This window comes from Telmatherina bonti (assembly GCF_933228915.1).
Source record: "Telmatherina bonti genome assembly, chromosome: 10".
Lineage (NCBI taxonomy): Eukaryota > Metazoa > Chordata > Actinopteri > Atheriniformes > Telmatherinidae > Telmatherina > Telmatherina bonti.
In genome coordinates this window covers 26,818,211-26,842,894 of record NC_136628.1, presented here as the reverse complement: position 1 = coordinate 26,842,894, position 24,684 = coordinate 26,818,211, and the positions used below count along the sequence as shown (strand labels likewise).

Here is a 24,684-nt window from a genome sequence, read left to right as displayed (position 1 = left end):
CCCATTGTGACAAATGAATAATGAGCTGCTATGCATTCATATCCCACTTGATAAAACCACATTCGTTACTGCAGAATCTGTTGTTTTTGTGGTGAATAACAACATGCAAGTTTATGATGTTACTGATCATTAACTTGTCATCCTGTAATTATAAATTCGTTTCATGAAAATGTGTTTCTTAATTTGCAGGTCAAGTCATGTATGTAATACTAGAGCTCCCTTTATCTTTTTATCAGTGTGTTTTAGATCCTGACTGCATGTTAAAAACATGCTATTTGAATGTTACCAAAACATTTGGTTTCACAAATGCCTGTAATAAACTGTAATAAACACTTAATTTTCCAAAACCAAATATAGCCAAGCTTTAAAAGACACCTCAGTGTCTTTTGTTGATCAAAAAAACACCAAATCAGAGTTTAAGTCACATGCATAGAAGTCAGTTTAAAGACTTCTAATCACAATTTAAAGAAAATGATGTTTTAAAATATTAATGCTTTAAGAAATGCGCTTTGAATGTCATTTAAAATGTTTTTTTCTGTATTCGACAGTGTAAACATTTCAACTTTTTTCAAGGCAGAGGTCGTGTAAACTGCAGTGTTGGTTTTGTCTGCCTGTTAGCAATATAAGTCAAAACGTTCTGAATGGATTTGGTTGAAATTTTCAGGAAATTTCAGAAATAAAATAAGGAAAAACTGATAAGGTGTTGGGGATGATCTGGATCCGGCTTGACAGAGGTGTGTCCTCTCTGAGTGCTTTTAGGTTTTAACTCATTTTATTTTCAGTATGCAGTGTGAATATTAATGCCTTTTGCAAATTAAAACAGTTACTGTTCACCATAAAAATTGCCAATCACAAATGAGTGTTGAACACCTACATAACATTTCTTAAAGTATACCCCCCCCTTTTTTTTTTTCTTTGTTTTTACTGTTTTTTAATCAAGATGTTTTTTTCTAACATTTACTGTAGTGGTATTATTATCCCCCACAGGCTTGCCTTTCCCGTAATTGGCCTAAACAGATAAATATCAATGAGATCAGTCCAAGTACATGCATTTGTGTCCTAAGAGTTTAAATGGATTTGTGAGGCAGATTCCGCTGCCTTGTACAGATCAGAGTAAGTCTGGATGTTAGGCTTAATCCCGTAAGTTAATTACCTAAATTAATCTCTTTCTTAGCAAAGTTAGTCCATACAGCTCCCCTGCCTTGGTGCTCAGTCATCATTTTGACACAAACGTGAAGTGAAAAATATATGTTAAGGTTAAGCCAGCTTCTAAGTGATTATCTAAATTGTGGAGTTAAGAGGTAAACTTGTTTCATTGACAGCTTCCAGTGAAAATAACTCAGGAAGTCATTTGGCCATAACAACTGACCGTAATACTTGCACTCGGAGATTGTTTGTGTCAGGCTATTTAAATACACTGTTATTCACAAGTTTGGACACTTTCTCAGTTTATGGAAAATTGTCTCCATTTTCTTTTTACTGGTAATGATTATAAGAATATCAAATGGATTTGTAGAATTTTTAAACTCTTAACACAATGCTCAAAGATTTCGGAAAATCTGCCGTGGTTTAGTTGTTTAATAACATACCTTGAGGAGAAATGTTATTTATTATTTTATGATATACGCTTTTTGAGTATCTACTGAGGCCATCCATTTAGACCGATGTCAAAATTCTTGGCTTAATACCTGTTATAAAAATATGACTGGGATCAATGTTTTTTGTTTTTTTGTTTTCATTTTGTTTCTCTTTTAATTCAATGTAAAGAATGAAATGTACTTCATGAAAAAAAATAAACCAGTAAATATTTTTGGCTGAGTGTGAAGTGGCTGGGATGAGAATTGGCACCCAAAAACCTGAGACCATGGTCTTCAGCTGGAATAGGGTGGATTGTCCTCTCCGGGTCGGGAGTGAGGTCCTGCCTCAAGTGGAGGAGTTTAAATATCTCGAGGTCTCGTTCGCGAGTGAGGGAAGGATGGAGCATGAGATCGACAGGCGGATCAGTTCAGCACCTGCAGTTATGCAGATTCTGCGCTGGTCTGTTTTGATGAAGAAGGAGCTGAGCCAGAAGGCAAAGCTCTCGATTTACCAGTCGATCTACGTTTCTACCCTCACCTATGGTCATGAGCTGTGGGTCGTGACCAAAAGAACGAGATCTCGCATGCTGGGCAGCTGAAATGAGTTTCCTCCGCAGGGTGGCCGGGCTCTCCCTTAGAGATAGGGTGAGAAGCTCAATCCAGGAGGGGCTCAGAGTATAGCCGCTGCTCCTCCGCATTGAGAGGAGCCAGTTGAGGTGGCTAAGGCATCTGGTCAGGATGCCTCCTGGACGCCTTCCTAATGAGGTGTTCCGGCCATGTCCCTGCGGAAGGGGACCCCGGAGAAGACCTAGGACAGGCTGGAGGGATTAATCTCTCGACTGGCCTGGGAACTCTTAGGGTCTCTCCCACTCTAACCCAACCCTAGAGTTGGCAAATGTGGGCAACTCTGGCTTCCCAGAAGTCTTGGCTTCCCTGCTTAGACTGCTGCCCCCACGACCCGACCCCGGATAAGCGGCAGAAAATGGATGGATAAATATTTTCGGTACAAACATCTTTTGTGCTTGAATCTATCCATCCATCCATCCATCTTTTTGTCTGCCTATCTGACTGTCTATTAGTCTGTCTGCCAATCTAATTTGATGGACTTACCCATTAATAACTGATAAAATGCAACACTTAACCTGACATTTTGCTGTGGGCAACCTATCTGAAGACCGCCATTATTATTTGTTTAATTCACACAATTCAGTTTGACTTGTAGCTGATATTCTGTCTTTTTCTCCCTTTCTGTATTTTTAACTTTGGAAGTTGGAAATAGCTTTTCATTACTGTGTAGATGCACTGGGATACTGCATCACTGTTTTGATGATGGGGCATGCAGGGTACAGTTCTGTAAAAAGTTAACCCAACAACAACAAGAAGAAAAATCATCTGTAAATATCTTTATGGAAAAAATATTGAATTTATTTCTCTTGTTGTAGGTCTAGTAATCATAAATGTTCATATGGGTTAATCTGTTTACTGTTGGTTTAAAACTTTCCTCCACTGTTGAGAACTGTTCTATGTTTCAAGAATGTGCCCTCTTAACAACATTCTACCTCATTCACTATAATATCTTTCTTCTACCTATTCTAGAGCAGATAATCAATATGAGAGTGAGACTACAAAACACATCTCATAATGATGTGAAAGACTGTGAACTCAGAGTCCCACATTAAACGCATATTAACGCATATTTCACAGCCTGATCGGAAGGGAAATCACTTTCTCGGGTCAGTAAAGTTCAGATGATGTTCTTAAAAGAAATGTATCCTTGTCGTGAAATGTCATTAAACCACATGTTGCATTGAGGCAGAGTATCTTGTAGATACTGGAAGAATACCCAGTACTGAGTTGCTCAAAATGTTCTGAGACAAAGACGTAAATGTCACCACAGATGGGACAAAGAGATAAGATATAAATCTGTAGCATACAGTGTAAATAATTCACTCAGCAGAAACACCAGTTTATATCCTGTGCTGAAGAAGCAACACGTTGCCAACCTGCAAGTTTGAAAGAAGACACGTGAAGTTGAATCAAGCCACAAAACCATTTACAGGACTAAGAGACTTTGTGCAAATAAGTCAGAATTGAACATAATGTACTGCAAAGTGCTCAATAAGATCAAAACATTTGAAAATTACAGCTTTACTGTTTTACATCATGCATGTACAATTCCAAATTGATAATAAATTATGTAAACTATGATGGTAAGGAAAATGTATTTGTATGCAGACATTTATTTTTACTTTCCATTGAAGACTTTGTGAACCCAACAAATTCAATTCTTGCATCAGTTTTGTGCAATTTTGTTATAATGCATCTATTTTTACACTTCAGGCCTCCATAACATTATAAAAAAAAGAAAGGACAGGAGAAATTTAGGGTGCATAATAAGGCAGATTATTATAATAAAAGAGTGATAACTGTTATGCAAATTCAAACAGATATAAACTGGTGATTGTCATCTTTGGTAAATAGAAGCACTCCATGTTGTGGCGATTTGTTTAATAATCAAACTGGTACAAGCAAAAAGTGAGCCAAAATCCACTCAAAACAAACCAAAAGCAGGAAATATAAGAAACGGAAATCAAACCTAACTCAAAAATATTAGTCTTATGAGTCTGGGAGCTTTTCTGCCTTTGCACTTTTAAAAATTCATCATGAAACTGGACAAACTTTCTTGCATGAGAGGAACTTATTTGAATGTCACCCTGAAATGGGACTAAAGGGGTTACCTTAGAGTTCATTTGCAAGGAAGACACCAAATTTAATAAGTTATGTCTTATTTTAACATTTGCCACTGTGTAAGTATTTATTCACTAAGGACTCATAAAGTTTAACAAGCACAGCAGCAAACATGTTATTGAAGCATGTGAGCTGAGGGCCAATGTCCTACTCACACGGATTTTGCTAAAACTATCTGTATATATATATAAAAAAAAAAAGCAAACAGAAACAGACATATGCCTTTGCCAGCCCCAAATAGAGTATATAAATTTGAAAATGTATACTTTTCCTTTAAATCTATGCATGAACTGTTTCTTGTATTGAGTGATGCATGAGGAAAATGCAAACTACAAGTACCATGAGTACATCTAGTGGATCAAAACTGCAATAACACTATAACGTTATAGAAAGCAAAACATAAATATCTAAATTGTTCAAATTATTTTAAAATTTAAAATGCTTTCAAAGTATATTTTAGGCATTTGCTCTGCGAACTAAATAAAAACTCATGTAGTGAACAAACGGCATCTTCCTGCGTTATCACGCTGCCACATCTGGAAATCTATGCAAAATATAGAACCTGTGAAACCACGCAACCTACAATGAAAAGTACTTGTTTTCAAAACTGGTTTCAACCACAACTGATAAAATCAGCTCTTATCAACACCCGAAAAGGCAGTCTCGTTAAAAACTCGTGCCAAACAAACTGACTACCGTCCCACGTGCGTGTACCTGCGGCACAAGTTTGACAGACCACAAGTCTTCTTCCGGGCTTTGCCCCGCCTTCAATCATTCTAAACCCGCCCACAACATTTCCCTGGAATTTCATTGGTCCACCACAGAGGAAAGCTGCATAGATCTAGTTGCAATAGAAAATAATTTATCTTTGTGAGGGAAGTAGTGCTATTTTGTTAAAATCACCTGAGTATACATCCAGTATTATCATATCCCATTTAGCTACTTTAATTGGTAACAGATTCACCAATGATAATGAAAATATAACAGTTAATTAACTATTTATTAATGGCATTAATGACCACTGATCAGTTTTCACACAATAAATAAAAAAATAAATAAAATCAAAGACTAAAATAAATGGTGAGCAAGGATAGGATAAACTTTGAATAAACTGAAAAATTTACAGGCATCAAACTTGGAACAGAAATATATTGAAAGAGATGCTGATCATGCATATGAAACTTTTTCATGTTATTAGGCTATATAATGAAAATGGCCAAAAATGTTATAAACAAAAATGCAAAGATACAATATATATATATATATATATATATATATATATATATATATATATATATATATATATATATATATATATATATATATATATATATATAGGGTAGGTAAGAAGGAATAGGCTATTTTGGTAAAATATTATATATATATATATATATATATATATATATATATATATATATATATATATATATATATATATATATATATATATATATATATATATATAAAACAATGTTACAGTAATTTGGGACATATTGAATAATGTTAATAAAAACGTTGCTAAACAACAGATGAATATCTTGACACACACTACACACACTATGCACACGCCGTCTTGGTGTGATGTCCTCTCTATCTTTACTATTTCTATAGCGGAAACTGCTGTCAGAGGTCATCGTCCCACAGTAACCTGCCTGCGCATCACCACATCACCCCACTCTCTGCCGCTGAGGCGTCTGGTTGAGCAGCGTGACCTCATCATGATGTGATTTTTTTTTTTCCACCGTCACTGGACACAGAGATGTCTGGCAGACACATTTAATTTATTCACTCATTTCACTCAACTTTTTCAGGATTACGTGTCGGTTTATCACCAGCGGTGAGTTGCGTGCTTGGATATTTATCTCAGATTATGTTGTACAGATTACAGTCTGACCATCGCTGTTGGTGCAGGACATATTTAGCCCCCATGCTGCATTACAATACACCGGTGTGTGGTGGAGATAGCGCTGCTGTATCAGTACCATCACCATAACATTAGCAGCTTCCCGGTAAGATAGCATTATTAGCATGTGGTAGGAGGCTAGCATTGACTTGACAGGTAACATCGCGGCGATATAACCAGCAAGCCACTTGGCTGCTTTAGTTGTGTAATTTAATCATATTATTTATGTTAGAGGATGTGCTTTAACTACAAGCTACATGTAGTCGTGGCTATCCATCATTTTGTGATGTTCCCGTGGTTCACCTTTGCGGTGTGTGTGGTTGGAGTGCTCGGCTTGTTTTTCTGGTCCCACAAGCAGCTGTCGGTGGGTAAGGTGTGCCTTCTTATTCAAAAGTCTTCCCTTTTTCCACCTTTCCTCAGGTGTAACACTAGCTCTTACAGAGGTAAACTGACAGTATAGTTAATAGTTTAGACTGTTGTTTGCACAATGTGATTTTAATTAAGGTTGGCGCTAAATTGTTGAGTAAACCGAACAGGGGAAGAGTTTTCCAGAATGATTATAGCCTGACAGTAGTGTTATTAGTTACATGTGGTTGTGTAATAAGTTAGTAAAAATTTTGCTGGCCGTTAACGAGATCACCCCCAGGTATGTTTTGTTTGCATTTCTCAATAAATAGGAACATAATGTATCTGTTACAGGTCAATATAATTTCTAGATTAATGCAGACTATTGCAAGTGCAATGCACTTGTTAAAATACTTTCCTCTTCTTCTGTTTTGTTAAACAAAAAAGCATCAGTTACTTTAGTTTGTAAGTTTTAAAAAAAAAATTAACGCTTTCAACCTTGTTAATCGTGTAATTGTTTTAGCATCTGCACAAAATGTATTGAAGCTGTATTGAAGGTCAGATCAGAGTGTTGCAAGTTTACTTGCAGTATCAATAAAAACTGAGTTTATGCAAACCGCTTTTGCAATTTGACAAACAGTATCGTGACCCTGCCAAAGGGTGTCACCCTGATTTGCAAACTCCCATCTTTATAACTTGTGCTCTCACCGCTCTGCTTCTTGTTAGTGTTTGCCGCCTGTTCGTGTCGTCCAGCTATGGCACAACAGGATGATGCTGCTAAGAAAAACCCCGCTGTCAAGGAATTGCACTCTCACTTCCTTGTGGAATCGATATCGGAGGAGAACTCAGAAGATGAAATCCAAGGGAAGGCAGACTTGCAGCTGGAGGAAAAGGAGAATCGTTCACTGTCACCGTCCTCTGGTAGCTCCGACAGCACCTATGAAATGGGTTTTGACCACATGGATGGCTCCATGCTTAATCTAAGGTTAGAAACGTTATAAGTTTATAGAAATGCATTTAACTTCTGTATTCTGACATTACCTGCAGTTTCAATTTGTCTTTTTCCATTTAAGGCAAATTTCAGACTCACGTGGGGAACATGCACCTTCAAGTTGTATAACACAGAGCATGCTCAATGCAGACTGGGTACTTTTCCGTAACTGCATAGGTTCTTTAAAGTGCATGTGAAAAGTTTAGTTTCCCTAGTTACTGAAGAATTTCTCTGTGTACTGTGTGAGGCTGCTCCTAGAGAGCGGGCAAAGATTTGGCAATGTAGGTTTGGGCAAGTTGTGTGACGTTCACACACAGAAATCCCACATCCACCAGTTGGTAAGAGCCATTCAGCACTGATGGAACTTTCTTTAAAGCTTGCAGCAGCCCTTTGTCTGTCTGCCAATGCTCACTTTTTCACAGTTCACAGAAGCTCCTTGTTTCGTCACTTTCATAGATGGGACTTTTCACCATAGTTTATTTTTTTTATTAGCAGCCTCACGTAAAAGTGCTGGGTCTCAGAAATTGAGAAGAAATATCTCCTGTAAGATTTCATTTTCTTTCATTTTAGATGAATTGGCTTACATGTCACTTTCTAATGGTTTTTTATTATTTTCTAGATGCAGTGTGAAAACTAAAATCCCAGTCAGGACATTTCTTTTGAATCTGTGATTACCACTTCAGGATCACATGGATCTTACTTTTTTGGGCTCATTGAGCTTTTGTGTAATCAGTTTAACAGAAAATACCAGAAAGGTGGGGATGAACCTAACGACATAAAACTGGAAATACAGGATGGGGCACCTGCAGCTGGATCGAAATCAAAACCTGCACGTCTTGAGAGGGCGCTGCATTTAATCCCCGGAAACCATTTGCCCCCTTCCAGTGATCCTCACAGTGATTCAATAATTCAGTATCAGGCCATAGCAGCCGACCAGCCAAATGCCACACCTGCCAGCTGATAGTCACGTCCCTCTCACTGTGCCAGAACTTGGTTAATGGAATTGTGCAAATCCTGCTGTGACACTTGTCCAAACATGTAAACACGTTTGAGGACTTATTCACATTTTGTTTGACTTCTTTACTATCGGACCACAAGTACTGTTTGCCACGAACCCCTTTACAGTTATGTTACTTATAACCTTTTTACAATAATATCTCTTCTTGTTTCCGTTCAACATGGAACTGTCATCTTAAGTTTTCATAAAATAGATTTCTTATCAATATGAGGCGATATCAGTAGTTCCTTATCTACTGGGCTGTATCCATGTTTTTTTTCTTTTCTTTTTTTTTGTCAAGCTCTGTTGCCAAATGCTTGCCCCTGGCATTTTAATAGCTATCTAATCCCATTCTCTTTTTAAAACTGAGGGTCTTAAGAAGAACCCTGTAACATTATGCCTATTTTTTTTTATATTGTTTAAAACAGACCAAGCATGTCAGGGCTGCATCTGGTGAAACAGGGCAGAGATCGCAGGCGAATTGATCTTCAGAGGGACTTTACTGTTGCATCTCCTGCTGAATTTGTCACCCGCTTTGGTGGTAACAAGGTCATTGAAAAGGTAACAAAAAGGTTTCTTTTAAGAGACTCAGAGTGCTTCTAACAAAATAAACAATAAATAAAACCCATTCAGAGATAGATCCTTGATATTCTCTCTTAATGAAAAGAAATGTGTCAATATTGCAAGTATGAATCGTAATTCTATCACGGTGTAAAGTAATTATACATAAATTTGTTCTATTCAGCACATACAACAAAATATTTCCACTTTGTAATCTGTCAGCTACTTTGGAAATGTGGATGAGGCATTAATAGACAAAATTAATATTAGTGACTCAACGATTGTTCTTACCCAGGTACTCATCGCTAACAATGGCATTGCAGCAGTTAAATGTATGCGCTCCATCCGCCGCTGGGCCTATGAGATGTTCCGTAATGAAAGGGCTATCCGATTTGTTGTCATGGTGACCCCAGAAGACCTGAAGGCCAATGCAGGTGAGCTTTCATTATGTTTCTCTGAACTTTGCAATACATACATTGAATAAATGCATCAACTCTGATATCAGAATTGGCTCCTGTTTCATGACTCTAACATGGAAACTGTGGACACTGGAAGGAAACTCTTGGTCTCTATGTTTCAAAATCTTTTCAAAGTTTATCACTATGTGTTTTACAGAATACATAAAAATGGCTGATCATTATGTCCCTGTACCTGGAGGAACTAATAACAATAACTATGCCAACGTTGAGCTCATTCTGGATATTGCTAAACGCATACCAGTTCAGGTATTACCAAGCTCATAATATTTTTGCTGGCTTCAGCTGTTCTGTTAAAGATGTTCTTTGTAGCTGAATTGTATTATTTTTGCATCTTGTAGGCAGTGTGGGCTGGATGGGGTCATGCTTCAGAGAACCCCAAACTCCCAGAGCTCCTTCACAAACATGGCATCGCTTTCATGGGTAAAGGATGTTTGTTCTTTAGTTTTTCAACAGTTTTTATACAACTATAAATTTTGAATGAATCCCTTTCTCTTTTTTCAGGTCCTCCAAGTCAGGCTATGTGGGCTCTCGGAGACAAGATTGCATCCTCAATCGTGGCTCAGACAGCTGGTATTCCAACTCTGCCCTGGAGCGGAACAGGTAGCTGGAAGTTTTTCATTTTCATTTTGCTGTTTTTTATGGATCATTCAAGAATCAGTATTATTTGAGTTTCATCTTTCTTTAGTTCTTTTGCTCTTCTGATCTTTATTTGGAAGCCTTTTGCATGTGCAATGCCATCTAATCATAATCTCATTCTTTTTGTTTCTTTTTCCAAACGTTTAATGGAATTTAAACATGTTAACGTTCCAATTAAAGTAATGATTTAGTCTTTTTTTTTTTTTCTCCATTTCCAGGCTTGACAGTTGAATGGACAGAGAGCAACCAAAAGAAGAAAATTGTCAACGTCCCTCATGAATTATATGAGCTCGGCTGCATCCAAGATGTAGAGGATGGCCTCAAAGTAAGTGTGTTACCTCACCGAAAGTTCACACAGCGTGTTAAATGTTGCTGCTCTCACAAGCATGTTTTTTGGAAACTTCTATGTATGCATTGCCAGGCTGCAGAGAAGATTGGCTACCCAGTTATGGTGAAGGCATCAGAAGGTGGTGGAGGAAAGGGGATCCGTAAAGTCAACTGTGCTGATGACTTCCCTAACCTCTTCAGACAGGTAATTAGCATGAATTACTGAAGAACAATAGTTGGGGTTTTTTGTTCGTTTTTGCTTTTCATGACTAGAAGATTTGACTTTCTCTGTTGTGCTTTAGGTCCAGGCAGAAGTTCCAGGATCCCCTATATTCATCATGCAGCTAGCCAAGCATGCCCGCCACTTGGAGGTGCAGATTTTAGCTGATCAATATGGAAATGCCATTTCCCTGTTTGGCAGAGACTGCTCTGTGCAGCGACGTCACCAGAAAATTATAGAAGAGGCTCCTGCTACCATCGCCACCTCTGATGTGTTTGAGGATATGGAACAGGTGCGGCTCTTTTATAAGAAGATGAAAATACGTCCTGTCAAATTTCAGTCTGGATTTATTTCCAGCTTTTCTGTCTTTTCAGTGTGCTGTGAAGCTGGCCAAGATGGTGGGCTATGTCAGTGCAGGTACCGTAGAGTATCTCTACAGTATGGATGGCAGCTTCTATTTCCTGGAGCTCAACCCACGTCTGCAGGTGGAGCACCCCTGTACCGAAATGGTTGCTGATGTCAACCTGCCTGCTGCTCAGCTGCAGGTCAGCCTCCCTTACACATTTAAAGTACTACAAAGAGCTCACTGAGCATGCATGCAGTTACATAACGCATACAAAGTGTTTGAGTCTGTACTATAGCGGACAGTTGACCCGTTTCCTCTCCATCACATCTCAGACCAGTCCCCTTTCTCTTTGGCAACCACCGACAAAGAAGAGGTGATAGACAGTGGTAGATTGTTGGGTTGTGACCACATTGTCACGTGGTGTGGTCTACAGTATTCAGGATTGTGTGTAAATAGGTCAGCGGCAGTTGAGCTGGGAAAGCTTTGTAGTCAAGCTGATTGGGTGTCAGAGTGGGAGTGGCACACTGGTTGGCTCAGAGGAGGAAGGGATCTTTTCAAAAACAGTATCCACACTCACTATCTTCCTCTAAAATACTACTTGTTGGTTGTTTTAAAGATTAAATAAAGTAATCAGGGAAAGTGAGCAAGTTCCTTCATTGTAAATAATTATTTTAATTTATGTGTGTGATATTCATTCAGCGTGTTCTGGAGTTGCATTCTGATCATGAAGATGCATGCCCCAACATCACTTTTTTTTCTTTTTTCTTTTTTCAGATTGCTATGGGTATTCCTCTCCATCGGATCAAAGACATCAGGATGCTTTTTGGAGTCCACCCCTGGGGAGACTGTCCCATTAACTTTGAGAGTCTGTCAAATACTCCCTCCCCAAGAGGCCACGTCATCGCAGCACGAATCACCAGTGAAAATCCTGATGAGGTACTGTTCAATCTGTTCATACACAAAATATTTTCTGTTAAAGGTTCATAAACTTTGTGGTTTGCGGTTTTGTTTTGTTTTGTTTCCTTTTTTTTTCCTCTCAGTGATTATTTAATATAAGTACTTCAGTACTATTTATTTGTTCCAAAAGTTCCTTTTGCCAAAATGTCACCTTAGCTGTTTCTGGCTTTGATTCAGCATCTTACAAGATAAACTTTGGTGTGTGTGTGTGTGTGTGTGTGTGTGTGTGTGTGTGTGTGATTGTAGGGTTTTAAGCCAAGTTCTGGAACAGTACAAGAGCTGAACTTCCGCAGCAATAAAAACGTTTGGGGCTACTTCAGCGTTGCAGCCGCAGGGGGGCTGCATGAGTTTGCTGACTCCCAGTTTGGTCATTGCTTTTCTTGGGGGGAGAATCGTGAAGAAGCTATCTCGTGAGTAAACCTGGGTTTTTAAACCACTGCCTTGTCTTCAGCGTGTCATTTTTGATCATATATTAAGGTTTCATTGGTGATTACAAAAAACAGTTCCTGTGCAGCTGTTTAACCTGGTTTCGTCTCTCCTGCAGCAACATGGTGGTTGCTCTGAAGGAGCTGTCTATTAGAGGAGACTTCAGAACCACAGTGGAATATCTCATTAAACTGCTGGAAACTGAAAGCTTTCAGCACAACAGTATTGATACAGGCTGGCTGGATAGGCTCATCGCAGAGAAGATGCAGGTATGCAGAGATGTTCCAGCACAGGCTACCTGTTTGGCATTTAATAATTGCAGTTGAAGAATAATCTTACACAATTTTTGGATGATATACAAATTGCTAAGATTATCTAACCAGCGTTGGTTTTCCTTTCTGAGTAAAAAATAATTTGTTGCATGCAGGCAGAGCGTCCTGACACAATGCTGGGAATTGTGAGCGGTGCTCTGCATGTGGCTGATGTCAGTCTGAGGAACAGTGTGTCCAACTTTCTGCATTCTCTGGAAAGGTAAAGAAATGGCAGAAAGGGTTGGGGCTGGGAGGTTGGGAAGAGGGGGTTTTATTACAAAACATGAGCTACTCTAATTTCTGACCAGGGGCCAGGTGCTACCAGCACATACACTGCTCAACACTGTGGACGTGGAGCTGATATATGAAGGCACCAAGTATGTTCTGACAGTGACGCGTCAGTCTCCCAATTCCTATGTGGTCATCATGAACAACTCTTTGGCTGAGGTGGACGTCCATCGGCTCAGTGATGGAGGTCTTCTGCTGTTATATGATGGAAGCAGCTACACCACCTACATGAAAGAAGAGGTGGACAGGTAGGACAAAAAAAAAATCACAGAACAGAATGGTAATGAATTGAAATAATGCATCCTTTAATCTTAGTTATCTAAAGTTTATGAGTGATAAAGTCAATAAAAGCACATGCATTTCAAACCAAAGATTCCTGGACATGCTCAGAATATTATTGTAATGTTTTGTAATTGACATTTTTTATGGTATTTTTCTTTTTTTTCTATAGATATCGCATCACAATTGGGAACAAAACATGCGTTTTTGAAAAGGAGAATGATCCCTCCATGCTACGATCTCCCTCGGCTGGAAAAATCATCCAGTACACAGTTGAGGACGGTGGGCATGTGTTTGCTGGCCAGTGCTACGCAGAAATAGAGGTAGTGTATTGAGTCGTCTGTGTGTGTGTGTGCTGTGTGGAAGACACATTGAAAGCTGTCAAACTTGCCCTTTTTTTTTGACTGCTGAGTTGCATTGGTGTAAAGTCTACAGCTATGAATTTCAGGTGATGAAGATGGTGATGACCCTCACTGCTGCCGAGTCTGGTTGTATTCATTACGTGAAGAGGGCTGGAGCAGCATTGGAGCCTGGCTGTGTCATTGCCAAATTACAGCTGGATGACCCAAGCAGAGTGCAGCAGGTACTCTATGTCTGATTAATGCTATATACTAAGTAGGGTTTCCTGAGGCTGATGCATATTAACAAAAACATGTCACATATCTGTTTGGCTTAAATAATCTTTCTGAAAAGAGAGGTCATCAATTTATTTTTTAGTCCCTTTGAACATGAAAAGTGTCAGAATGATGGAAGGTTGTCTTGTCATATGTAACATCTGCAGTCTTCTATGCATTGTGAGGACTATACATCAGCTGTTTGTGTATGAAGTGAAAACATAAATGAGGCAGGATTCTGCCATCAGCGATGACAGCTCTGTTATCCGAGGCAGAGGTGTGTTTCTGTGTCTCAGCACTCATCAGGACCAGCCTGATGTCTGAAAGCTGTTAGGCGGAGTTAATAATGGAGGAGGCACCCATGGATGATAAATGTGTCTAAGATGGTGCGAAGGAAAGATGTGAACTATACATTTTGAACAACAGTTTCAGACCTTGACATTTATGAGAGGTTCAGGTTTCTCGGGCATTTATTACACTTTTATTATTATTATTATTGCAAATTATTTACGTGTTATTTTTAAAGAGTGTTTTCAGTCAGAGACTCCTTCAGGTCAGCTGCAATAAGGAATGATACAGGAGTTTATTCCCACCTACAGCAATGACATTACATAGTCATATAATTTACACTGCAGTCACATAATTTTCCTTCATTTCCCACTAATTAGTTGATCTAGCATATGTATGTATGCATGTCTCAGATTTCCCTTCATCCAGAACATTATAGTTTAACCAGTTTTGTGCTCCTGACATGTTAGATTGGCTTAGACTGTTGTAATTTGATTGGAATATAAAGTGTCCACATTTTTGTCTTATAGGCGGAGCTGTATACAGGGGCCCTGCCTTCCATCCAGGCTGTAGCTCTGAGAGGGGAAAAGCTGCACAGGGTCTTCCACAGCACACTGGATCATCTTGTGCACATAATGAATGGCTACTGCCTTCCTGAGCCTTTCTTTAGTGCTAAAGTAAAAAGAAAAACTGAACTCACAAATGGAGACTGGCAATAGCATTTCACACTGTAAATAGTTCCTGATGTGTTTTGTGTGTCTGTTTCAGCTGAAAGAGTGGGTTGAAAGGCTCATGAAAACCATGCGCGATCCATCTTTACCACTTCTGGAGCTTCAGGACATCATGACAAGCGTGTCCGGCCGCATCCCCCCTGCTGTGGAGAAGGCCATAAAGAAGGAGATGGCTCAGTATGCCAGCAATATAACCTCTGTACTCTGCCAGTTCCCCAGCCAGCAGGTACCCTTTCAACATTTGCACAAGTCATGTAAAATGCATTATTCTTGTTTTAATTTGCCACTTAGTAGACATAGATGCATATTTCTTACCCAGGATTTTGCACTCTGCGTCCTGTGCACAGTTTGCAAATAACATTACCTTGTTTAGTGAGGGGTGGGGGGTCATCTGTTCCACTAGGATTAAATGCTTATAAGTATCCACTGCTGGTGGGATTAAATGCTTATATTGATTATCTCCCCTGTTTCCAGATTGCAAACATCCTGGACAGCCATGCTGCTACTCTGAACAAGAAGTCTGAGAGAGAAGTCTTTTTTATGAACACACAAAGCATTGTTCAGCTGGTTCAAAAGTGAGAAACCATACACTGTTATGATACATTTCCCACATAGTTCTTATTTTGCTCTTGTGTGGAATAAGTACATGAGTAGCATTCCTCTTTGTCCAAGCACATACTCTTTTTTTTTTTTTTTTTTTTTTATCCCGACTAGGTATCGCAGCGGCATCCGAGGTCACATGAAGGCTGTGGTGATGGACTTGCTTAGGCAGTACCTGAAAGTGGAGATCCAGTTCCAAAATGGTGGGGAACACCGGAAGTTTGTTGTTTGCTTGAAATGCAAAGCCTTGCACTGACATTCTGTTTCTGTTCGGTGGAGCTCTGTTGCCTGTTATATTCCTTTGTAGTTATATTGAAGTTCTTACACTTTTTTTTTTTTTTTGACAGGACACTATGACAAGTGTGTGTTTGCACTACGTGAAGAAAACAAAGGTGACATGGCTAATGTCCTCAACTACATCTTCTCTCATGCTCAAGTCACCAAGAAGAACCTGCTGGTTACCATGCTGATTGTAAGTGTCCTTCCTCACTGAGGAAGAGGAATATACAAGTCTAATTGTTGAAGACTGATTCCTACTTTTGTCATGTCTGTAGTAATAACTGAGCAGAAACGAGTATTTTTTGGTAATATAAACATATCAGTGAATCGTTGCTTTTTATGTTTTATATATAAGACTGTTGGTTTTATATATTATATAATCCAAAATACAAATATGTCCAGGTAAGTTAAAGAATGTAAGCTTATGTTTAAAGTAGTAATGTGTGCTGAAAGTGAAGCACTTTGAACTGCATAATGCTGTATTATTCTAGATTTAACTGATGCCAAGTCAGAGATGTAACTCATTCAAGTGATATTTATCAGGCCAATGATACAATTTTTACAAAATGATATGCTTTATATGCTGTGTTGTGTGTGTCTAGGACCAGCTCTGTGGCCGTGACCCTACTCTGACAGATGAACTGATGGCCATCTTGACTGAACTCACACAGCTCAGCAAGACAACCAACGCCAAAGTGGCACTGCGTGCTCGGCAGGTTAGTTATGGTTTCCCCAGTCTTGTTTTCATTTTTTTATTAAAGTAACTCAAAAGACTCAAACAAAAGCTAGAAAGCAGCACAAACCTCTGCCAAGCACAATGTCAAGGAATCTTTTAAAAAATTCCAGATCACCACCAAATTTTAGTCAGTTTTTCATTTTCTTCACATTTCCAACAACTCCTGAAAATATGATGAAAATCCATCCATAACCTTTTGAGTTATCTTGAACACAAACAGATAAATGCTGTTAAAAAAATATAAGCTTCTTGGTGGAGGTAAAAAAAAAAGCATCTTCAATTAACAAAATGCATTCTTTGCAGTGCAAAAAACCCCCCCAAAAAACGCTAAGAGTGTGATTGGTTAAACAAAAACAAGCCGTGATCACGCCAAGCCATTATGTAAAGTGATAAATTCACCACCAGATGTCAGTATATGCCCTCAACTATGGGAAGGGTTAGACTGACTACTACTTTTCATGAGATAAAAATTAGAATAGAAGAAAAACTTGTAGAAAAACTAGAATGTCTGATTCCTCAAGTATCACGTTAATCTTCTTTGCCCAGGTGCTGATAGCTTCACACCTTCCCTCCTATGAGCTACGCCATAATCAGGTGGAGTCCATCTTCCTCTCTGCCATTGATATGTACGGCCATCAGTTCTGCATTGAGAATCTGCAGGTAGGCAATAAAACAGACTGCCATCTATTGTTGTTTCTTTCTCTAAAAATGGACAAAGACTTTTTTATGACTGATTATTCCTTCTTTTTTTCCTAGAAACTCATCCTGTCAGAGACATCCATCTTTGATGTTCTCCCCAACTTCTTCTACCACAGTAATCAGGTTGTCAGGATGGCTGCCCTCGAGGTGAGGAGAATCCTTTCCCTACGTCTGCAATCAGACATATATGATTTGTACTAAGTTGAAGGTGCTTCACATGTTTAACTTTTTCTTAAACATTGTCTGTCATAATCCCAGGTGTACGTTCGCAGAGCATACATTGCCTATGAGCTCAACAGTGTGCAGCATCGACAGCTCAAGGACAACACATGTGTAGTAGAGTTCCAATTCATGCTTCCTACCTCGCATCCCAACAGGTATTACACATAAAAATGCTTATAAGGGGAAAAAGCCTCTATGCTGACTGGCTGTTCATTACTTTTTTCCTTTCTTGCCACCCATCTCCCCCCCATATATGGTGGCACTGTGGATACAACCATTAGATGTGTGCCCATTGTGAGCATTGTTGCATAGCAACAGATATTTGTTAAAATATATTATTATATTCTCATTTTGTTGGTGGATTATTTATCCTCTTTAAACTCTTGCTGTTTTTTTTAGTACAGCTGTAGATGTGCTATGGTGACATAAAATACACCCCCCCCCCAACAACACCAGCTTTCTGGGTTAAAAAGAATATATAAGATGCATTTTAAAATCAAAGTTGAATAATAGATTTATGTTAAATGCATGTTATCCCTGGTGCTTCAGTCCTTCCCCAGCGTTCCCACCTCAATGTCATTGTTCGTCATTGTTTTCCCTGTAAATGCCCACATGTGCAAAAGGCTGTATTGTATTTTGCAAGGCTGAGCGTACTTCCCATGGTTCAAGCGCGAGTCCCATTTTCAACAAAGTTCCAAGCCTGAAGAGTCTCATATCAGCTGCTTTTCCCTGTAAATTTGTGGAAAAATCTTGAAGATCCTCTGCGAGAATACACGAGAAAAAAGGGTAAAAATAGAGATAAATAGGATTTATTTTGTACATGCTCGGCATTTGAAAAAGCTTACAACCCTCCTATAGTCATGTCTGTTTAATCTGTGTGTATGTTGTAATGTTTAGCTTGCTGTCCCTCTGCCGGAGCCTACTATGTCATGTGCTGTGCTGGTTTCCGTTAACAGAATCATTTGTTGTAATTCTGTGAATGCCATCATATTCCCATTCAGTTGCATGCTTCCCGTTTGGCGTGGCTGGATTAACCTTCATGTTTGCTTCATTTATAAACTACACAGCAGTGTGAGACTGTTGAGTGTTTCTCTCTTTGTTCAGAATTTATCTCAGGATGCCTTGAGATCTAATGATGCATGTTTCAAAGGGAGCAGTCAAAAAGGGGAATGTGTGCTTCTTTTTGCTAGAAAGATATTTGAAGTTTTCTTTGTCTACTTCATCCTTTTGTTCACTTCATCCATTTAGAAATTGATAAATACACAAATACACATTCACACACTCTCATTCACACACATTTCCTCACCTTGACTGTCTTCCTGTCCTGATGGCTAACACTAACCACGTAGTAATCAATGTTGTTTGATTGCAGAGGGAACATCCCCACTCTAAACAGGTATTGTAAACATTCCTTTTATTGCATAGACTACTAATGACTGTAAACTAGCTAGCTGCATGATCCAGAGCCAGATCAAGTTGAAATTCCAGTAATTCATCAGCAAATTGTTGGTAGTGGAACTATTTGGTACTTTGAAATGTGCTAAAATTAGACAATTATAATTTTTCAAGTGTAGCTTGGTTATGTGCAATGTTTTATAATTTCACTGATAACTGCATGGCCCTTGGCATTCTACAATAGTATCAAATATTCTGTGTGTGTGTGTGTGTGTGTGTGTGTGTGTGTCTTTTAATCCTAATGGCTGTGTATATGCCTCAGTATTGTGGGGATTAAGAGTAAATCAGGATGAATTGTAATAATGAAAGATAATAGAGCAACATTTTGGGAGAATGTTGAACTTGAGTCAGAATATCAACACCTGAAACCTCTCAACTGTCCTGCCAGGAAATTGCCCAATCCAGTCCCGGACTATCGAAAAGCCTTGGACACTAAATTAGAGGAACCTAAACCACAGGATGCTAAAACACAAGATAGTGAATCTAAGGATAATGCTGAGGAGAAAAATACCACAGATGTGGAAACTGTGGACAGGTTCGGCACACAAAACCTCTTTGGTGCTTACAGTGGATAAAGCTTCTGGGTCACCTTCCTTTCCACCAAAGACTTAACTCCTAATATAATGAAACACTGGTATTTAAATGGTCTTCATGGTGTATTTTGTTTCTCTGTTCTTGTGACAGCAGGATCATCCTTGATTTTATTGGACTAACGAGATCTTTCAAAAGACTCTTGGGATCTCTTTTGCTTACTTCGGTTTATTCACTCCTCATGGTGGAAATTTATTCCTACTTTTGTATTTTTGAACCTCATTCGGTTTTTATTCTTTAAGTTCAGTTCTTCTCGTGCATGTATTCATAGATCAGTTAAACAAACTACCAAAGAGCTGAGGGATCAAAACTGCTGTGAGGTTCTTAAAGGTGGATCGGGGAAATCTTCTCTGTGTAAGTTTTGTAGCATTGCAGATTCTCATTGCAGTTGTTTGCTGTCTTCATTCTAGGATGTCCTTCTCATCCAACCTGAATCACTACGGCATGGTTCATGTGGCTAGCGTGAGTGACGTACTGCTCGACACATCCTTTACACCACCTTGTCAGCGAATGGGAGCAATGGTCTCTTTCCGCTCCTTCCAGGAGTTCACATGGTCAGTTCTTTCATAAAAGAAGTCTTAATCTGAATTTCATTAATTGGTCGGAAAACAATATTTGAAACATGAAACTTAGATTGTGCGATTTATTTATTTTTTTGTTTGTTTTTTTACAGGAACATAACTGATGTGCTGAGCTGCTTCTCTGACTCTCCTCCTCCAAGCCCAACTTTCCCAGATGGCAGTAATCCAGTACTGTACGGAGAGGAAGACAACAAGGTGAAGAAGACAGACTGCTGCCAGTTAAAAGCATACTATATACCAGTCTGACTGAAACCAAACCATGTGTTTGCTTTGTCATTCAGAGTGCTCAGGATGAACCCATCCACATCCTTAATGTGGCTATAAAGACTGACTGCGACATTGATGATGATGGCCTGGCAGCCATGTTTCGGGAATTCACTCAGTCAAAGGTGGCTGCTGTTAACAACAAGGCTTTTCTTTTCTTTCTTCTTTTTTTTTAAATAGAGATATTTAAATGTTTAAAATACTCCAAAAAATTATATGTTCATGATGACTCTTTGCTATTTTTCCAGAAATCTCTGCTTTTTGAGCACGGCATCCGAAGACTGACTTTTCTTGTTGCTCAGAAGGTAAATGTTCTGTTAGATATTTATTTAGACGGCATCTGTTTTGACATGCTCCTGCCTTGCACGCCACCCGTTCAGCAGTTAATTGCATGTACCAAAATAAAATAAACTCAATCTCACATCTTTCTTTCTGTATTGACTAATATTTGCATTAAAAAATGAATTACATTACTGTGTTAATTGCACTAATAATTTGCATTTGAAATTTAGCTCTTTTTTTTTTTCCTGTTTCTCTCTCCATCTCTTTCTGCATGCCTTGCCTTTGCTGCATTTATGATGACAGGATTTCAGAAAGCAAGTCAACTGTGAGGTGGACCAAAGGTTTCATGTAAGTATTGGAAGACAAATGAAATTTGAACAGGACTATTCCACCTTACAAAATAAGTGCATGTTATGTATCCAGACAGTCGCTTTCAAAATCTCACTTGTTAGAGCATCAGTTTACTAAAAGTTGACTGTGAAATCAAATTACTGGGTTTTATTGTGCTTACTTTGTTCCATGAATGAGTCAAATTCTGTTTTCAAATGAGCTGTAGCAGCTTGAATAAACTAAACTTATCAGTCTGAATATTATTTTTTATTTATTTTTTGCCTTTCAAGACATTTCTAAAGCCCTTATTACTACAGTAATGGGAACATGCATTTTAACATGGATAGCCAGGCTGGCTTTATCTTTATCTTTCCAAATCTGACCAATAATCAAGACAGCCACTTACATCCAGAAAGCAGAGACAAGAGAAGGGATTACATTTGGAGAACTGCCCAATCCTTTCACCTCTGCTGTCATTTTAACAATACCCTTTGATTTTTCTTTTTGATGGCACCACAGTCTCTAATGAGAGCTAATCAGGCTTACTGTCCTTCATTCAATGTAGGGTCTTTCACTTGCATGCACAGCGCTGTCCTTAGCAAAAAAAATAAACAGAATTTTCCACAGCTCACTATACCGTTGAGTAAAACATAATATGTAATCGGAGTGTCAAATCATAGCTGTGAAGGTTTGCAGTATGTGTACTGTGGCAGCTCTCGTCATGATGGAGGCTGAGTTGATAGGAGCATCTCCAATCGGTCAGGCATTGTTTTGGCAAGTGGGACACTTCATCTGATAACGTCAAACAGGGCCGCCGGGCATTTTTCAAAAGGATCACGTGTCTGATGAAAGTACATGTTTTATTCATGAGCATAGTGAGTGGTGCTTGTAAAGTAGCCTGTTACTATCATGATGACAACTTGTCGCCATAGTGAATAGTCAGTGATTCTTGGAGACATAAATTATATTACTGTCGGTCACTAAGGCTGTGACAATATGCTTTTGTCCTGATTTGATTCCGATTTGTTTGGGTGCCGATTCGATTTAAATTGCAATTTTCACAATTCTTTGATATTGCTGAATTTTGTAGATAAAAAAAAAAAAAAAAAAAATGTGTAAAACATTTTTTTTTGCTCGTCATTTGTCTTGATTTCAGTCACAAAAAGACAACACAGTTTCCCGACCATCATTCTACTGCGATAATGCCCAAGAAGACAAGTTTAAAAAAAATCAATAAAAATGACAACATTTTATAATGGATTATTTTTATTTAGTTTAAAAAAAAAAAATCTTTTTTTTTTTTTTTTTTAAACAAAAGAATCCATTTTAAAATTGTGAAGCAAAAAATTCAAATTTTTGATTTTTCGATTCGATTTTCCCATCCCTATTGATCACAGAAGTTAAGACTAAACTAGCATGTTTTCTCCTCCTGTATGGGTTTTAAGTGGTACATTTCCATTGATTTAAACATATTACTATAGAAATGTTGTCTTTGTAAGGTTTCTACTTTGCATGTGCTGTTGATTTATTTCCATGAAGTTTCTCTATTTCTCTCACTTCTTTTATTCACACAGAGGGAATTTCCAAAATTCTTCACATTCCGCTCTAGAGACAAGGTAGGTGTGCTACTAGTTGTACTGTTTATCTAGTTATACCGTTTATGAATTCTGGAAACAATGCAAACATATGTCTTCTTACAAAATCAGCTGTAAAGTTTAAGTTTGGAAACAAAGCAGAATTACCACCAGTACCATCACTTCTCTCTCTCAGGCATTTCTGAGATTCATTCAATCAAAGCCAGTGATGACCACTCTTCTCCACTGCAGCTGATAGTTTCTGTGCAGTGACACTGCTAAAACTCATTATTGTAATGAACTCTTTAATTATGTACCTAATTTAAGAGTAATGACTCCCATTAGCAGCTTTATAAGATTGAGATTGTTCGGGAATTCATGTACTTAAAACAGTCCGTGGCTCAAAGGCATATTTCTACTCATACACGAAGTTGGTACTTACACCATGTCCCAGCACAGCTTCTGCTGGTAAATATTGAGATTCCTCAAGTGAGAATTATATTTGTAAACAAAATCATTTGAAACAATGCTGAGATTTTGGCTTGTTTTTAATAGTTTGAGGAGGACAGGATCTATCGGCACTTGGAGCCGGCGTTAGCGTTCCAACTGGAGCTGAACCGCATGCGCAATTTTGCCCTGACTGCCATCCCATGTGCTAACCACAAGATGCACCTGTACCTGGGTGCGGCCCGCGTGGAGGTGGGCGCAGAAGTTACAGATTACCGCTTCTTTGTCCGAGCCATTATCCGCCACTCTGATCTGGTCACAAAGGTAAGAAAATTAGATAATATGCAACTAATACAGACTGTTTTTTTGTTTCATTTATTAGACTTATGAAGTATATTTGCCTTTTATTATAAAGTTTCTTGTATATATATTTATATATGTATGTATACTATATCTTTCTTAGAATTCTTATACCTGACAGTCCTGACAGTTGTTGTGTGTTCATTCAATAGGAGGCTTCGTTTGAATACCTTCACAATGAAGCTGAGCGTCTGCTGCTGGAAGCCATGGATGAACTGGAAGTGGCTTTCAATAACACAACTGTAAGAACCGACTGTAACCATATCTTCCTCAACTTCGTCCCTACCGTCATCATGGACCCATCAAAGGTTTGAGAATAACTCGGACATGCACACTAGTGATATACTGAGCACACTGTTATCAGTGAGCCTGCCTCTTTCTTATCTTTCCTTACCAATTTCAGATTGAGGAGTCTGTGCGCTCCATGGTGATGCGCTATGGCAGCCGCCTGTGGAAGCTGCGTGTCCTGCAAGCCGAATTGAAAATTAACATCCGACTGACTCCAACAGGAAAGCAGATTCCCATCCGCCTCTTCCTTACTAATGAATCAGGGTACTACCTGGATATCAGCCTCTACAAAGAGGTCACTGACTCCCGAACGGGACAGGTGGGGCCCAAAGATCGACAGGTGGGGCACTCATACATTTTCCATCTCATCTGCTTATTGTCCAGTCTCGGGCAAAGTGCAACTTCTCCATCCTGGAACCCTCAATTCTTGAACCTCAATTAGTGACATACAAGGATAAATTATTTTTGTTGCATTAATTTGGAGTGAAATTCAAGTGTGGTGATGTACATTTTGCCTGGTGGACAATTCTTTTTGTAATATGTTTCCCCCCTGCAGCAGATCAGGTAAGATGCACGTCATCCAGCTTCAGCCACTGTCTCATCCATCCTGTTCATTACTGAAGTATTCGTTGGGTGGGTTAAATATGCATGAAGTCATTAAAAAATGCTACTTTCATAGTTCATGTTTAATTTTCTTTTTCCTTTTCTTCATTTGTGCTGTTTTACTTCTGTATTTATGAATGTGAGTGATGTCTAATTCGATGTTTATGTAAAGGTAGGAAATGTGGTTGAGAAAGAACTGGTAGCATTTCCAGCAGCTATAATCATTAAAAAGTTGTGTGTCGTGAAAATACTGAACAGTGCTGGGAGGTTAAAATAAGGCTGAATCTAGAAGGCTAAAAAAAAAAAAAAAGTATGTATTTACAGTATTGTTGCACTTTGAATCCAGTGT

At 38.6% G+C, this 24,684-nt stretch overlaps 2 protein-coding genes across 4 annotated transcripts in view; both read left to right on the top strand.

The window, feature by feature from the left end:
* LOC306761313 (T-box transcription factor TBX2-B-like) overlaps nt 1-6,052 on the top strand; it is a gene marked incomplete at both ends in the record, with an annotated part of 10,815 nt that extends 4,763 nt beyond the window's left edge. The window contains one exon of the mRNA XM_079247438.1: nt 5,937-6,052. Within this exon, the coding sequence (XP_079103564.1) occupies nt 5,937-6,052 (116 nt within the window). The remainder of the gene's footprint in view (nt 1-5,936) is intronic.
* Nucleotides 6,053-7,383: 1,331 nt separating this feature from the next.
* acaca (acetyl-CoA carboxylase alpha) overlaps nt 7,384-24,684 on the top strand; it is a gene marked incomplete at its 3' end in the record, with an annotated part of 29,703 nt that continues 12,402 nt past the window's right edge. The window contains exons 1-37 of one of the 3 annotated variants that reach the window (XM_079247745.1): nt 7,384-7,558; nt 8,990-9,122; nt 9,418-9,556; nt 9,738-9,847; nt 9,940-10,021; nt 10,103-10,201; nt 10,456-10,562; nt 10,659-10,769; nt 10,867-11,076; nt 11,159-11,329; nt 11,905-12,066; nt 12,334-12,497; nt 12,632-12,782; nt 12,941-13,044; nt 13,133-13,360; nt 13,564-13,714; nt 13,840-13,974; nt 14,824-14,970; nt 15,062-15,250; nt 15,499-15,599; nt 15,739-15,827; nt 15,972-16,096; nt 16,506-16,619; nt 17,186-17,299; nt 17,396-17,485; nt 17,597-17,715; nt 18,933-18,956; nt 19,404-19,550; nt 20,017-20,160; nt 20,280-20,382; nt 20,469-20,576; nt 20,700-20,756; nt 21,037-21,081; nt 22,638-22,679; nt 23,193-23,408; nt 23,597-23,752; nt 23,848-24,072. In XM_079247745.1, the coding sequence (XP_079103871.1) occupies nt 7,518-7,558; nt 8,990-9,122; nt 9,418-9,556; nt 9,738-9,847; nt 9,940-10,021; nt 10,103-10,201; nt 10,456-10,562; nt 10,659-10,769; nt 10,867-11,076; nt 11,159-11,329; nt 11,905-12,066; nt 12,334-12,497; nt 12,632-12,782; nt 12,941-13,044; nt 13,133-13,360; nt 13,564-13,714; nt 13,840-13,974; nt 14,824-14,970; nt 15,062-15,250; nt 15,499-15,599; nt 15,739-15,827; nt 15,972-16,096; nt 16,506-16,619; nt 17,186-17,299; nt 17,396-17,485; nt 17,597-17,715; nt 18,933-18,956; nt 19,404-19,550; nt 20,017-20,160; nt 20,280-20,382; nt 20,469-20,576; nt 20,700-20,756; nt 21,037-21,081; nt 22,638-22,679; nt 23,193-23,408; nt 23,597-23,752; nt 23,848-24,072 (4,653 nt within the window). In that variant the 5' untranslated portion in view covers nt 7,384-7,517. The remainder of the gene's footprint in view (nt 7,559-8,989; nt 9,123-9,417; nt 9,557-9,737; nt 9,848-9,939; nt 10,022-10,102; nt 10,202-10,455; nt 10,563-10,658; nt 10,770-10,866; nt 11,077-11,158; nt 11,330-11,904; nt 12,067-12,333; nt 12,498-12,631; nt 12,783-12,940; nt 13,045-13,132; nt 13,361-13,563; nt 13,715-13,839; nt 13,975-14,823; nt 14,971-15,061; nt 15,251-15,498; nt 15,600-15,738; nt 15,828-15,971; nt 16,097-16,505; nt 16,620-17,185; nt 17,300-17,395; nt 17,486-17,596; nt 17,716-18,932; nt 18,957-19,403; nt 19,551-20,016; nt 20,161-20,279; nt 20,383-20,468; nt 20,577-20,699; nt 20,757-21,036; nt 21,082-22,637; nt 22,680-23,192; nt 23,409-23,596; nt 23,753-23,847; nt 24,073-24,684) is intronic. The other 2 variants (XM_079247743.1, XM_079247744.1) reach the window with 2 other exon arrangements.